Source organism: Balaenoptera borealis, assembly GCF_965194805.1.
Source record: "Balaenoptera borealis genome assembly, chromosome: 14".
Lineage (NCBI taxonomy): Eukaryota > Metazoa > Chordata > Mammalia > Artiodactyla > Balaenopteridae > Balaenoptera > Balaenoptera borealis.
In genome coordinates this window covers 73,906,438-73,922,451 of record NC_138875.1, presented here as the reverse complement: position 1 = coordinate 73,922,451, position 16,014 = coordinate 73,906,438, and the positions used below count along the sequence as shown (strand labels likewise).

At 38.6% G+C, this 16,014-nt stretch overlaps 1 protein-coding gene across 4 annotated transcripts in view; it reads right to left on the bottom strand.

Moving 5' to 3' along the window:
• The window catches only part of SGSM1 (small G protein signaling modulator 1), a 175,996-nt gene that overhangs the window by 119,338 nt on the left and 40,644 nt on the right, over window positions 1-16,014 (bottom strand). For all 4 annotated transcript variants that reach the window (XM_082354435.1, XM_082354436.1, XM_082354437.1 and 1 more), the window contains exons 3-4: window positions 13,354-13,413; window positions 8,603-9,031 (exon numbers count right to left, since the gene is read on the bottom strand). In XM_082354435.1, the coding sequence (XP_082210561.1) occupies window positions 8,603-8,631 (29 nt within the window). In that variant the 5' untranslated portion in view covers window positions 8,632-9,031; window positions 13,354-13,413. The remainder of the gene's footprint in view (window positions 1-8,602; window positions 9,032-13,353; window positions 13,414-16,014) is intronic.

The following is a 16,014-nucleotide window of genomic DNA, read 5'->3' as shown; positions in this document are numbered from 1 at the left end:
GTGAAGTGGAGACCTGTGTGGATCACTTGGCATCTCAGATTCTTCAATTAAAAAGTGACGATTGGGAAGAAAGTGATATTTGGGGAGTGGGGAGGTGCAACTCTATTTTTTTCTGTCATTGCAGTGTTAGAGGAGGCCAAGAGGGGGTAAGAATGAAATAGATTCTAAGTGCCTGCACAAGTGTGAGAACAAAGACAAGATTGTTTGAGTTTTATGGAGTTTACCTGTAGCATCTTGACACAAAGCACTTTAGATGAGAGGAATACTGACTTGTGTTTTGCAAATGGATAATTGCCTTTGCGTATTTTCTTGGGTTTGAGCATGTGGAAATATTTTTTCTTTAAGAAATAATACTGTACAAAAGGAGCTTCGAGACTGGAATTTGGAACTTGAGATGGAGTTTTTATCCTTTTCTGGAAGAACTTTGCAAGATGTAAGAATTCACCAAGGAAGAAGAACTGTAAGACAGCTGCAGGATTGTCATGTCAGAGTTGGGTCAAATTAGTAACAACCTAAAGAGGAACTAACTCGGTCATGTCAATAACTATGACTGCTGTTTTCAGACTACCTGTCATTTCCATATGAGAGGACAAGCCATCATTCAATAAGAATGCATGTAACATGCTTGGCATAGAGTAAACTCTGTATATCTTTATTAGTATTGTGTACATTCTCTCATGGTAAAATGATCTTCCAAATGTATCCTTAAGAGTCAAATACCTAAAATCATAATAACCCAGAATAACCCATGGTATTCTAGTGTGACTAACCTATATCTTAAGGAAAAATAGCTAACATTAGACCAGATGCGAAAGACTACAATATACATAGATTTCCTTGGATTGCCTTTTTAAGTCAGCATTTAATTCCACCCCCAGGATTCTCATCTCAATTGTTTGTGATTTCATAGATCCATGCACTTTGAATATCTGTCACATGCAATCTTATGTTACCTGTTCTTGCCCTTCAGCATTTTGAATGAGCATCATAATGACAGTAGAAAGCAAGTGGTTTGTTGATTTCTTAATTTTAATGGACCTTTACCTAGGATATAATGTGTTGGAGCTTTTCAGGATCAACTGACAAATGAGAATTTCATGTTTAGATTTCATGTAAAACTCTGTCCAAGTTCTTACTCTGTATCTTGTGGGGAGGGGGAACAAGGGAGGGATTTACTTTTTTTTGCAAACATGTTTGAAAACATGTCAGATTTTATATTCATTAGTTATAATAAACTTATTTTTAAAGTAGTTTAAAAAATCTTGTCATGACTGAAGTTTAAAATGGTAATGTTTCAATGGGAAATAGCACAGATTTACAATGGAAAGGATCTTAGATGATGTTGGTTTTCTTTTTTTTTTTAATGAGGTTTTATACCATGTCTTGAATTCTCCTCCAGTTTGACAACCATAAGGCAGATTGGTCAAGAAACACAAGGGAGGTACCTGTACTTAGAGCAATGTCACTGGATCATTGGCTAATACTCTATACTAAGGGAAATTATGGAACAGCCCTTACCTTTCAGCAGAATCTACAGAAATTCACACCCAAAATGGGCATAACTGTCAGAAATGCAAAACTGTAAGTAGAGCAGAAATTATCTACAATTTCAAAATCGGTTGCTGGCAATTTGAAAGTGGAAAAACTTCTTAAATTGTAGGAATCCGTCACGTTACCCAAACTCTGAAAGTGTGTAAGCAAAAAAGTAAAGTCTGCTCTAGCCCACACATATTAAATCAGGCTTTTGTGATCTATGAATTTCTGGTTATTGGGCCACATCTTGAAGACATGAGAATTAGCAACTTGATGTGAGTGGACGGGGGAGGAGGGAATAGTAAAAACTAGTTTCCAGTCTTGTTTCCAAAAACTGAACTTGTTTTTGTCTTAAAAACCTTCAAATGAAATACTTACCTTGGCAGTCTATCTTGCCTTGTTTTATGTCATGCTTCATTGGCTGTATAAAATGTGACATGTTTCACTGTTCATTACTTTTGAAATATAGATGAAATACTTATTTTCTGGGCTTGAAGCAGATGATACAGTCCATTCTTATATAAGCACCTTAGAAAAACATGCTTCACAAAAAACACAGATGGTAAGTGTCTATTTGATGTGTGCCCCGTCCTTAGTGAGTTGCATTTGTATGTATTTTAGAATTTGGATGTTGCCATTGGTTTCCTAAACCAGCCAAAAAATAGAAATTTACCCCTACAATGTAGCTGAATACAGACTTTGGGGTTTAAGCTACTACTTAATATCACCATGTTATGCTCATTCTTTTAGGCTTGAGGACTTAGAATTATTTTTTAAGTCTCAGATTAAAAAACACCATACAAATATTAAGTAATATGGATTATGGTAGGTACACATTCATCATTTCTCTCTCCAGCTGTAACCTGCAAAGTCTATGATCTGTTCTCTTCCAGTAAGTGTTCTTTCGTCTGGTATTTCTCATGGAATTTTTCCTTTCTCCCATCTGTTGTCATTATGTTGTATCTGAATTACTAAAGCAACATCTTTCTTCCTTCCTTGGTTTCTTTCCCCAAACTCATCTCCCATTCTTCCTTCATCATCCAGGATGCTCTTTATATCTATCTATCTACCTACCTACCTATCTACCTACCTATCTATCTAATCTATCTATCTTGGCAGCACTGGGTCTTAGTTGCGGCATGTGGGCTTCTTAGTTGCGGCATGCAGGATCTTTTAGTCGCAGCATATGGACTCTTAGTTGTGGCATGCGGGATCCAGTTCCCCAACCAGGGATCGAACCTGGGCCCCCTGCATTGGGAGCGTGGAGTCTTACCCACTGGACCACCAGGGAAGTCCCCAGGATGCTCTTTAAAGGGATCTTTGTTTCTTGATCCTGAAACCAGGATATTCCTCCTATTGTCTTTTCCATAGAGCCTAGACTTTTCTCTCCTTTCAGCTTCTACCAAGCAACCCTGTAGGCTACTCTGAAGGATACCTTCTGTGAGCCATTATTATACTCAAATGAAATCTTACTTTTGAAATCCTGTTCTTAAATCTGTGTCTTGCTTCCTGTTACTTTGATTGAATGCCATGCTTCATGCTTCTCTGGTGTTGTAGCCTTAAATGCTCAGCTAGGTCAAGGAAGCCTCCGGTGGGACTCAGCAAAGCATCACGTTAGAATGGAGTTGAAGAGGCCTTGGTGGTGGTTTGCATCCCAACTCATGACATGACTTTCTTTGTTCATTTAGCATCTGCCTGGAAAATGAAAGACTGCCTTTCTAATTGTGGGAATTTCTCTTAAGAAAGTGTCTGAAACTTGAATGGGAACTTGCCCCACTTTTACTAATTTATCCTAGTTTTTCTTTTTGGAACAGTATCTTTTATTCAAGGCACTCCCTTAAATATTTTAAGGTGTCTTTTCAAATGGTGGGGAGAGCATGCCTACAATCTTATGCATTCCAAACAACTGGGAATGACCAATAAAATAGGAACTGGAAATTATGTGTAAAACATCTTTTGGCACAAAAGTAAGTCTCCCTAGACCAGGAACAGAGGGGAATTCTCATATATAAGCAGGGGTGAAGCCATGTGGCTCACAAATTTCAAAGGCTGTGTGGCGCTGGGTGGGGGCCAGAACCAGGCTGTGTAAGGTAATCCACTGAATGTGATGGGAAGACATCAAGTCACATATTTATGTTATATCTCAAATTAAACATTAACTTCCCAAATATTAATATGAATTGGTGGTAACACTACCAAGAGTTCATAAGTACTCACATAGTTTGGGAATAATAAAGAATTTAATTCCTATAAACGTGTGAGCTGGTGGAGTAAGGCAGAAATAGAGGAAATAAAAGCATATTTAAACTAAACTACAGACTTTTTTAAACCAGGAAGGAAAAGCAATCTAGTACTGCATTAATAATTTAAGGCTAAAAGAATAAAAATAGTCATCTTACACATAATATTAATAACCTATTCCTCAAAATCAGATATTGGCAGTAAAAATGGCAACTGTGAACACAGTCCCTGTTATTTTAGAGAATCTTTTACAACTTTTCTGTTTAAGAATGAGTACACACCAATCCAATCTAAAACCTCCACTATCTATTTTCCTGAATATTTTAAAACTTTTTTCTTTTCACTTTATATTTTCAGACTTATAGGAAGAGTTGCAAAGACAGTACAAATCTCTCTATAACCATCATCCAGATTTCCCAACCAGTAAATTTTATCACATTCCTATAATCATTCTCTCTCCCTCTTTATATTTACCTACATATAATCATTCTTTCCTTCTCACTATATATATATATATATATATATATATATATATGTATATATATACCTGTGTCATTATTCATAGTAGTTACATGTGTGTATATATGTTTTTTCCTGAGCCATTTATCTGATCTACACCCCTAATCCAAATTCTTCCAATCGTTCCCTTTTATAGCAAAATAAATTCTTCATCTGGTCCATCAAGGGTCACCTGAGGCATCTAACCATCAGGCTTTTTCCGTCTTCTTTTAATCTGGGAAGTATCTTCAATCTGTCTTTGGGTTTGATGGCCTTGACATTTTAGAAGTGTACTGGCCAGTAATTTTATAGAACAATCCTCAATATAGGTTTGCCCATTTCCTCATGACTAGATTCAGGTCATGCATTCTTGCAGAATATCACAGAAGTATTCTATGGTTTACTAAATCCATCATATTGGGAAGCCCATGATGTTGATTTAACTGGTCATTTTTTTTTTGCTATTCATGGTTTAAGTCATCAGATCTCCATGTAATAATTTTTTTATTATTATTAGAGTTTAGTTGATTTACAACGTGGTGTTAGTTTCTGCTGTATTAACTGGTCATTGTAATTTAGCTCATATGATTAAGTTGAGGTCTGGTAGGTTTCACCATTATAAAGTTAGTGTTTTATCCCTTTGTAATTGATTAAATTTATTATGGCACGACACTTCGAGACTATGCAAATGTTCTGTTTCTCATTGAAGTTTCACTCATTAATTTTAGCATCCATTGAGGATTCTTGTCTGAAACAGTTGTTAACATGGTCTCACCAAATAGTGATGTCTATGTTTCCAATATCCCTTCTATATTTATTAGTTGGTATTTTATTATAAGGAAGAGCTCTTCATTCTTGTGTAAACACACTCATGGATTCTTATTTAATGGATCATAATCTTTTAATCTCATTGGATGCTCACTTTGTCCCCTTCACACTCACTATCCTACAAATGAAACTACTTCCCTGCCTTCTTATCACCGTAGCTTAATGTTGTCTGTTCTTGAACTTTACCTAAAGAGCCATATGCTTTCAGTCTTGTGTTGGTTTTTCTTTGGCTCAGCATTGAGGTTTTATCTTTGTTGGGTGTAGCTGTAGTTTTTTGTTCTCTTGCTCTAGATGGTAACCCATTGTTTTTAACTTAATGCATCCTATTGTCAAACATTTGGGATATTTGTAGTTTTGCTATTACTTAAGCACCGTCATGACTACTTTTGTACTTGTCTTTCGTGCTCATATGTATGCATTTCTGTTGGGATGCACCTGGGAGAAGAATGTTCCTTTGTCACTAGATGCTGCTAATCAGATTTCCTTAATGGCTGTACCAAGGTGATACACACCCACCATCAGCTGGAACATTCTCATAGCTTCATGTCTTTAAAGCATAGTATTATAAATCTAATCTGTTTAGAGTGGTAGGCTCAAGATTTAACTCGAGTACCCTTTCCTTGGCAGGACCTGGTCTTTAATTTCTGTCCTTCTCCCTCTTTGAGGAGAGGTTGTTAGTCTTTTCAGAGCCTCCCAACCTCTCAGCCGTGTTTACTGGGATGGGCAGATACCTCAGGAGAGAACGCAGCCTCAGTTGCTGGGATCACCTCTCTGGGTCCCTACTTCTCTCCTATCTTAACCCTATCATTCTTTATTGCCTTGTTAAGCTGGCTGAGCCTGAAACAGGCATGTTTCTATATCTTCATCAGCTTGAATAGCTCTTAAGAGGAGACAGGTCCATGCTATTCCAGAAGCTGAAATTTTAGGAGACAATATTCGCTGACCACTCTCAGGAAAGTCAGATCAGCAGATTTAAAAAAACAGAATCTAGAAGATTTTAAACTTGTACCTAAAAGCTTGACCTACTAACCTACTAACATATATATATATATATGGGAGAGAGAGAGAGAGAGAAAGGGAGGAGGGAAAGAGAGGGAGATGTGTGCGTGCGTGTGTGCGTGTGCATGTGCGTGTATAAAATATGGACCCAAAAGATCAGGTGCTCTTTAAAAGTGCATCTATAAGTTCGTTTTGTCTTTGTCTTCAACTGATCACACTGGGCTTGGAGAAACCTAGGCAAATAATGAAGGACCAGGATCCTATCGACCACATACACTGACCACAGTACATTACAATTAGAAATCATTAAACCACGTACACCTGAAGAAACCATTATTTTTTTAAGTAACAGTGATATTAGAGAGAATAATGGAAATTTATTAAACTCTTAGAACCGAGGGACTATATAAGTAAGTACTAGGCATCAAAACGTGGGTGACACAGCAAACTAGAAATGAGACCTACAGCCCTTGATGAATACACTGGGAATGAAGTCTGGATTTTAATGCATCAAGAACCAAGTCAACCAAAGTAAAATAGAATGAAATCAACAGTAAAAAGAGAAACTAAATAGAAAACAATCTGCAAATAAATCTAAAGCTTTGGAAATACTAAAATTTGATACTGTCAAGAATAATGAAAAAGAGTAAGGCTCAACAACACTAGGAAAAATAGAGTTCATTATTAGAGATTAGCTGGTGGTTAAAGAAATATTAGGAGAACACCATGGGCTAGAGTGGGCCAGTAAGTTTGAAATAGGTTGTTTATATTTTTCTAAAAACTGGTTAGTGTGGTGAATTATAGTGTGGTGAATATTTCTTAGTCCACGCAGGTAATGCATTTAATAAAATCTCATACTTTTTCATGTGAAAAGAAAAACTCACTTAATCTACAATGAGAAAAGAATTACCCTAATCTGATAAAGAACGTCTGCCAAAAACTTCTAGAAGCATCACTGTTAAAAAGAATATACTGATGATTTCTCCCATTAGTCAGAAACAAGCCAAGCGGTAGCCTCTCTTCCTAACGGCTCAGTGTCCTACTGGAGGTCCTGGCGAGGGCTTGGAAACTTGCTCTGCTGCTTGTAAATCAGGCAGTTTCCATAACAACCCCCAAGCTTGTTTGCTGGTGGGGGCAGATAACAGTATTTATCTCAGTGGATTGGTGAGAGAATTAACTGAATCAAGTAAAATGCTTGGCAAGTGCCCCACACAAAGCGATCATCCCATCAACGGTGACTGTCCTGAGGACGGTATAGTTCAGTCTATGTTTTTAACCCATCCATGTTGACTTCATGATAGACTTCTGGAAATGGAACGATTCCTGGGAATGGAATGACTAGGATGAAAGGGTTTTGCAAGTTTCAAGGATCGATGCATATTGCCAAATGCCTGTCTCACAGCCTGTCTCTTCCAAACACTCATACTCACACTTGTTGAATGCAGTGTGATTCTAGACCCTTCGCCCTCATGGATTCAGATATCTGTTTAATAAATAGTCTCTACTTTGTCAGTGCTCCAACTATATAGCTTCCTCGACACGCATCCATTTCTCACATCGCTGTGTTCTTGCATCTTGGGGAATGTCATGTTTGCTTTCTTTCAAGGTCCTTTTCTTGCTGCCCACTGAAAATAAAGAAATTTATGATGGCATAAAAAGACATGTGTGTGTCAATTACCCGATTCCAAGCCAGTGTGTGTTGAAAAGGACCTTAGAGAGACCCAAGACGCCGCTGACCATCACTACAAAGATTGCCCTGTAGATGAACTGCAAGCTAGGAGGTGCCCTCTGGAAGGTGGATATAGAAGTACGTGGGGATTTTGTTGCCTTCTCTTGCTTTCATCTGGCTTTGGTAGAATTTGTTAAGGTCCTATTTAATTGGAAATTTGCTTTGTGTTCTAACTCAATCTGCTACCTTGTTTAAAATTTAAGTTGCAGAATGCAATGTTCATCGGTATCGATTGTTTCCACGGTATTGTACGTCGACGGAAGTCAGTCGCAGGATTTGTGGCAAGCATCGATCCAGACTTGACGCAGTGGGTAAGCTTTGGCAGACAGTGTTTAGTGGGGAGCTATCTGGAGGCCAAATAGGAGAGGCGGACCTAACACACATTGTTGGCAAGCTCCATGGACAAGTTGTTCTTAGTGATGCGCTCTCCTGATCTTCTGGCAAAGTTAGGCTCCCAGAACATTTTGTATGGAAGCCTCTGATCATTCTCTATTGCTGCCTAACAACTACGACAAAATGTGGCAGCTTAAGACAACACTCACATGACCACGGACAGTCCTGTGGGTCAGATGTTGGGCACTGCGTGGCTCTCAGGGCCTTACAAGGCCGAGATTTTGTTTGTTTTTTTGGCTGCACTGCGCAGCATGCGGGATCTTAGTTCCCTGACCAGGGATCGAACCCATGCCCCATGCGGAGGAAGTGCAGATTCTTAAACACTGGACCACCAGGGAAGTCCCAAGGCTGAGTTAAGTGTCACATAAGCCACATTCTCACCTGGAGGCTTGGGATCCTCTTCCCAGCATACGTCGATGTGGCAGAGCCGATTTTCTTGTGATTGTGGGACAGAGGACCCCACTTTCTTGCTGGCTGTCACCTACAGCTAGTCTCAGCTTCTAGAGTTTCATCCACGTTCCTTCTGATGTGCTCCCTGCCTCCCCTCCAACTTCCAACCCGCCAATTCACACTGTGTTCTTGTTCTCTTTTGAATCTCTCCATCTTCCTCTTCTGTCATCAGCCAAAGAAAACTCGCTGATTTTAAAGGAGCTCATGAGGTCGGATATCATCCATCTGGAGACTCTCCTTATCTTAAAGTCAACTGTGCCATATAACATCATCACAGGGCCCAGATCTCACTATGTTCACAAGTTCCAAGGATGAGGACAAGTAGAATTCTGCCAACCGCAGGATTTGATCAGTGAGTCTCTGCATAGGGACACATGAGGAAGCACTTAGGATATACGTGGGTGAAGACACATATGGGAACATACCCAGTGGCCTGTAGGTATAATAAGATCTTGTCTTCATACATTTGTATATAATGTACCTGAATAAGGAGATGTGCTTCTATATCCTATGATTCTCCTTTTCTCCAGGGACCTTTTATTTTCTGTGCGTAGAGTAGAAAATAAAACCCATAGTGCAGATGGGTTTGCATATTCTTCTCTTGTGCATTATGGTACGTGGGACAGTCACAAACCACCACTATGTTCAATGCTGTTTGTGGCCCACTAGGAATAATTCCACAGTATCCTTTAAGGATCTTTTTCTTCCAGTCATACTCTAAATAGAGTAACATGGATTTACTCTGCCTTTTTTAGTAGAAAATGTTGTGATAATAGGTAAAAAGTTAAGCTTGCATTCATGCAATAGATATTTTTGAGCACTTGCTATGTGTAAATACTGAGAATGCAGCAGTGAAAATGTAAAGCCAAAATATCTGATCCCATCCATCGGAGTACAGATTCAGATGAAGAGGCAAACATACATCATACCCTATCAGGTCATCCTAATACTCTGAAGTAAACAAAAACGCAATAAGGGGATAGAAACTCGAGACAAACAGGTGATTTTACTTGATACGCTGAGCAGTGGTCACAATAGCTATTACTGTTTTGAAGCAAACTGCTCCCTCCAAAGCAGATTCATATGGATGAACCATTGTTTACGACATTGAACTAGAAGTAGGAGTCTCCAGAAAAACACTGGGTTTGCACTTTGTGGAATTCCCCAAGAGCTGAAACAATATGAGTCATATGTATTCAAAGCATGTATAATTTGTAGTTAATGTTAACAAATGTTTCCATTCTATCTTACTCTTTGTGTGCATTCAAAATGTTACAAAATGCCTAAGATATGTGAAGAGACCAATACTTGGATCTCTGCAGCCGGATGAAGAATGGATCTTTAATTGGATCCTCAACTACTGATAGTGAATTTTTTTTTGGTCATAGATTAATTTCATCATTTTGATTCTGAATTAATCTTGTTTTCCAAACTAATGGCTTATTTTTCTCCATACAGGTGGTTCTCTCAATGCATCATCCAGCAATCGGGGCAGGAGCTTGTCAATGGGCTGACAACCTGCTTGCATAGTCAGTGCCTGGTGGAGGCTGGAGGGCTTGAGTCTATACTGGTGGAGATACTGCCCCCCCACCTGGGACATCTGGCAATGAGTGAAGACACTTTTGGTTGTCACAGTGGGGATAGAGGTGCTATTGGCATCTAGTGGACAGAAGTTTAGGGATGCTGTTAAATGTCTTACCATGCATGGGACAGCAACACTCCCTGCCCCTGACCACCACAAACAATTATCTGGCTCAAAATTTTCATACTCTTGTTAAGTATGGACTAGACTGAGGACTTAAGCAGTGTCCTGAAAGCTACCATGTTGACAAATGAACATAGAAGTTGTCAAAAACAGTGGCCACTTTGTTCCAAGTTATGGTTTATTTATATGTGTTTCTGACTTCCTTTCAGCTGCCTTGAAGCTCTGGTATGAACAAAATTCATCTCTGCCACATTCTATCATTGGGTATCGAGATGGAGTGGGAGAAGGACAGCTTCAAGCACTGATTGACCAAGAACTAAAACAGATGGAGTCCTACTTAGAAAATGCTTACAGAGGACAAAGGTGGGTATATTACTCATGAAGTGCAGATTTTGTAAGCTTTACATTTTAGTTTCCAGGGGCAGGGGGGAAATATCTACAACAACTGTGATGTGTGAATTGGAAAGCTGGATACAGAGAGCTTCAGTGGATGGGTGGGGAGAAAAAAACAGACCCTTCCCCCTTTGTGTTCCATGCCCACATCAGGGGAGAAAGCAGAACTGAAGCCTTGCAGTAGCACGTTGTTTCCCCATATGGAACCCCATGATTCTTTCTTTTTCTAATCTCCTTCCAAACCTTGATGGAGGAGGGCTTGCTAACCTCAGATATTCCTAAAAGTCCATGAACATAGCCTGTCAATGGTTTGTACTTATCCAGCTCCTTTATCCTGGAGTTCTGTTCGTCCCAGGACCGGGGATTCCTCTCAGTTCCCTTCTCTGGCCTCACCTGTTTGTCAGTGAAGCCTGGTGCCCAGCACAGACAGTACAAGTAATCTTGACCTTGGGAGGAAGGGACCCTTCCCCTAGGATCTGAATGGCTATGAATAGAAACCTCCTCCTTTACTTCCTGAATCAGGCTCTTGGAGCTAAGACAGTAAAATTGGGGTGTGTGGAGAGCTACCATCTGCAGACTCCTTTTAATGGCTCCTACGTGTGGGCTGTTTTCGACACTCTGAATGCTTCTGAGATAAGGCAGAGCAACCAGAGTGACACTGATCATAATCTTTTAAGTGTCAGACTAACTTTCATCGTGGTGAAGAAACGAATAAACACCAGATTTTTTATTGAAAAGGATGAGGGAAGACTTGACAGTCCATCTCCAGGAACGGTTATTGATTTAGAGGTGACTAGGACGGAATGGTAAGCCTTCTTTCTTTATTTTAAAGATTCCTTTTTATTCAAATAGTAACAGAATTTTTTAAGGTTTGCATGATTTGCACGAGAAAGGAAGAATTGACCTAAAGAAGGTTAAAAATGGTAGGTATGTTAGATAATTTTTTCTGTCTTCAGTCATTTTGTTTCTCAGAGAATTTTAAAAACAGACAAATATTTATTGATCGTTCTAAGATGATTCAGTTGTTAGGAAGAAGGCTAGAACTTCTGGTTAACTTTAGACTTGTAAAGTGAATTATGCAAATGAGAAAGTTATGCAAAGCCACAGCAAGAAATAAAACAGGACATTCATACCAACAGATAGGGAGAAATGAATTAAATTTGAAGAAAGACAGAAACACTGATTTTTCTAGTAGAAGGCATGAAAGGATTGAAGAAAACAAAGCAAATGAAAAGTACAATTAACAAAGTGTAACATAAAATGATATAAACATTCAATATTTACAATAAATTGGTTAACCTTACCACTTATATAATTTAGGGAGTTTGAATATATTCTGGTGATTTGCAGGGATGGATATTCCCATCTTTCCCTGAATCTCTGAATCACATTACCTATGACCATGTCTAACGTGCTAATTTGATGTTTGCTGCCTCTAGGCATCAGTGCATATGCTTTTGAGCTTAAATCCCATGAGCGTTATTAATTGTCAATGATTTCACTGTCCTTTGTAGATTTGCTTTAGCAAATCATTGCTCAACAGTTAGCCAGGCTTCTAAATAAAAAGGAAACTCTGTATCATGGATTTCTGTAAATTGTTACTTCAGAGACTAGGTTTGCTACATTGTTTTTCTTCTAAAATAAGCTTGATACCAATTATGTTCTATAATTCTAGGTATGACTTTTTTATTGTGAGTCAGTCTGTGAAAGAAGGCACTGGCACTGTCACTCCCACTCATTATAATGTCATCCATGACACGCTTTACTTGAGCCCAGATGCAGTACAAAGTCTAACTTACAAACTATGCCACATGTATTACAATTTTTCAGTAAGTATTTTTTTTTCTTTAATTTGGTAATGTGCATCTGTAATCCCATACTCCTAATTTATCCCTCCCCCCTGCACTTTCTCATTTGGTAACCATAGGTTTGTTTTCTGTGTCTGTGAGTCTGTTTCTGCTTTGTAAATAAAAATAAGTTCATTTGTATGCTATTTTTTAGATTCTACATGTAAGTGATATCAAATAATATTTGTCTCTGATTTACTTCACTTAGTATGATAATCTCTAGGTCCATCCATGTTGCTGCAAATGGCATTATTTCATTCTTAATGAATGAGTACTGTTCTATTGTATACACATACCACATCTTTGTCCATTCATCTGCTGATGGACATTTAGGTTGCTTCTGTGTCTTGGCTATTGTAAATAGTGCTGCTACGAACATTGGGGTGCATGTATATTTTTGAAATAGAGCTTTCATCTTTTCTGGATATACGCCCAGGAGTGGGATTGCTGGGTCATATGGTAGCTCTGTTTTTAGTTTTAAGGAGCCTCCATACTGTTCTCCATATGAACATGGTTATGGTACCATGAATATGGTAAGTATTTTTTGATACTGATTTTCCTTCAGATCTGTGAAATTGTTCAAAACTGAATCTACTTTTTGAACCTTGGATATCTATAAAAATTTAAACTTAGGGAAAGCAGACATAAAAGTAAAAAAATCTTTTTGGTTGATCTTTCTCCTAAAGGGTATTATCCGAGTTCCTGCTCCTTGCCATTATGCCCATAAGCTGGCTTACCTGGTGGGCCAGAGTCTTCACCAAGAACCACATGAATCTCTGTCAAAACGTCTCTTTTACCTTTAACATAGAGAAGAAAGCATGATGGGATGTTGAAAACCACAATTTGTAAACTTATTTTCTCATTCTGCATCTGTACATCTTAAATTTTTTCCTAGATGCACAATCAGAATTAAAACCATTCTTGACTGGACATGGACGAGACTCCAAGTGTGTTATGCTATTTTCAATACTACCACTAACTTAACATGAGGCTTCTCTTCTCCAGGCGGGAGAACTGACAGTGAGAGTTTTGTTTTACAATTTACCTCTCAAATGTGTTACAAGGACTTTATGATTAAACATGCCTGAATATTCTGTACTCCAAGCAATGCTGCTCTAATTGTAAAGGTTGGGGGACTTCCCTGGTGGCGCAGTGGTTAAGAATCCGCCTGCCAATGCAAGGGACATGGGTTCGAGCCCTGGTCCAGGAAGATCCCACATGCCACGGAGCAACTAAGCCCATGCGCCACAACTACTGAGCCTGTGCTCTAGAGCCCATGAGCCACAACTACTGAGCCCACATGCCACAACTACTGAAGCCCACGTACTCTAGGGCCCTGCCCCGTAACAGGAGAAGCCACCGCAATGAGAAGCCCATGCACCACAATGAAGAGCAGCCCCTGCTCGCCACAACTAGAGAAAAGCCTGCACGCACCAATGAAGACCCAAAGCAGCCAAAAATTAATTAATTAAAAAAAAAGGTTGGGCATTAGTCACATGGAGAATATATATATCTATGAACAAGTAAATTCTACTTGGAAAATCATACCTACTTTAGTTTTGTAACATCCTTTTTCTCAAGGACAGTGAAGACATAAAAGTGGCAAAATTAAATGGGAATTTATTTGTGTTTAATATTTTGTATGAAAGAAACAACCTATATATGCAATAGTTTGTTCTTTGTACCTGCATGGGAATCTGAATTTTTTCTGGTGGAGCTGTAGTAAGGAGAGCTTTGCGATTTAAAAGTTGGTGGCTCAGGAATGTAACATTTTGTCACATTTTCCACAAAGAAGGTAAATTAAGGGCTTTGTTAGCATTTCTGTTTAATTCATTCTCTTGTGCATGTTCTAAGTGTGACATTATTGTGTTAGCTGTACCATCATCAGAAGAAAGTCTTGAATAAGTTGTTTAAATGAAGCTATCATGTTTTTCCTGAAAGCAGACACATTATTTTTTCTCTCTCCACTTAAAACTATCTTTAAATAGACTTAAGAAACAATATGTGGGACTTCCCTGGTGACGCAGTGGTTAAGAATCCGCCTGCCAATGCAGGGGACACGGACGGGTTCGAGCCCTGGTCCGGGAAGACCCCACATGCCACGGAGCAGCTAAGCCCGGGCGCGACAACTACTGAGCCTGCGCTCTGGAGCCCGCGAGCCACAACTACTGAGCCCACGCACTGCAACTACTGAAGCCCACACACCTAGAGCCCGTGCTCCACAACGAGAAGCCACCGCAATGAGAAGCCCGTGCACCAAAACAAGGAGTAACCCCCGCTCACCGCAACTAGAGAAAGCCCGCACACAGCAACAAAGACCCAACGCAGCCATAAATAAATAAATAAATAAATAAATAACTTAATTAATTAAATAAAAAAACAATATGTGAAACTTTTGTTCTCTTATACTCCTAGAGTGGTATTTTTTTTTTTTTTGAGGTGGGGTAGTTAGGGGACTTCAAATACATCAGAAAGGATATGTTTAAAAATAATATAATTGCTTTGATTATAGGTTAATCAATTTAGGTTTGCAATTTGAACCCATCTTAAAAGAAATAAAATTAAAACAAGTCTTTTAAATATACTGTAATCCCGGTAACGTCCTACCTAGCTGTATTGCTAATAATGATAAATATAATATAGGATATGGTCTCCATGATTAAAGATGACACATTCTTTTCTGAACCTAGAATTTGATTTATGATAATACATTTATGGTAGTACATTTCTAGAGAGCTACAAAAATCACTTGGAACAAATTCAAAGTAATGAGAACTTTCTGAACATTTCCTATAAATGCAATACAAATATTATTTATTCATAACACTATAATGTCTAGAATTATAAATTTAAAATGTGATTCAATAAAGGTATTCATGTTAAAATCACTGAATTCAGTCTTGTTATTAAAAATATGGTCTTAGGCTTCTTAATCTACTGATTAGAAAAAATTGTTGCTTTTGTAAGATGAATATAAATATCGTGACCAGAACACCATCTGACTTTATTAGCCTACTAGTCCTTTATAAATTAGATGAAGGAAACTGGGTATCAAATATTTCTAGGAGAAAGCTTTATTGTTCCAAAGGCTTACAGATAAACTTTCTCCAGTGTATCATAGTACCTAAGTTGCACGTTACTGAGTAGGTTAGGAATGAATCTGCCCTAAGTAGCAATACAATATATAATCTAAGAATAAGGAATTTCCTGACTCTGAGTTAGAGGTCTGATGTGGGCATTACCGGGCTAAAATAAATGTGTCAGCAGGGCTGCATTCCTTTCTGGAGGCTCTAGGAGTCTGTTTCCTTCGTTCTAGCTTCCAGAAGTTGTCTGCATTCCTTGCCTCCCGGCCCCCCTTCCATCTTCAAAGCCTGAAATGGCCAATGGAGTCATTCTCA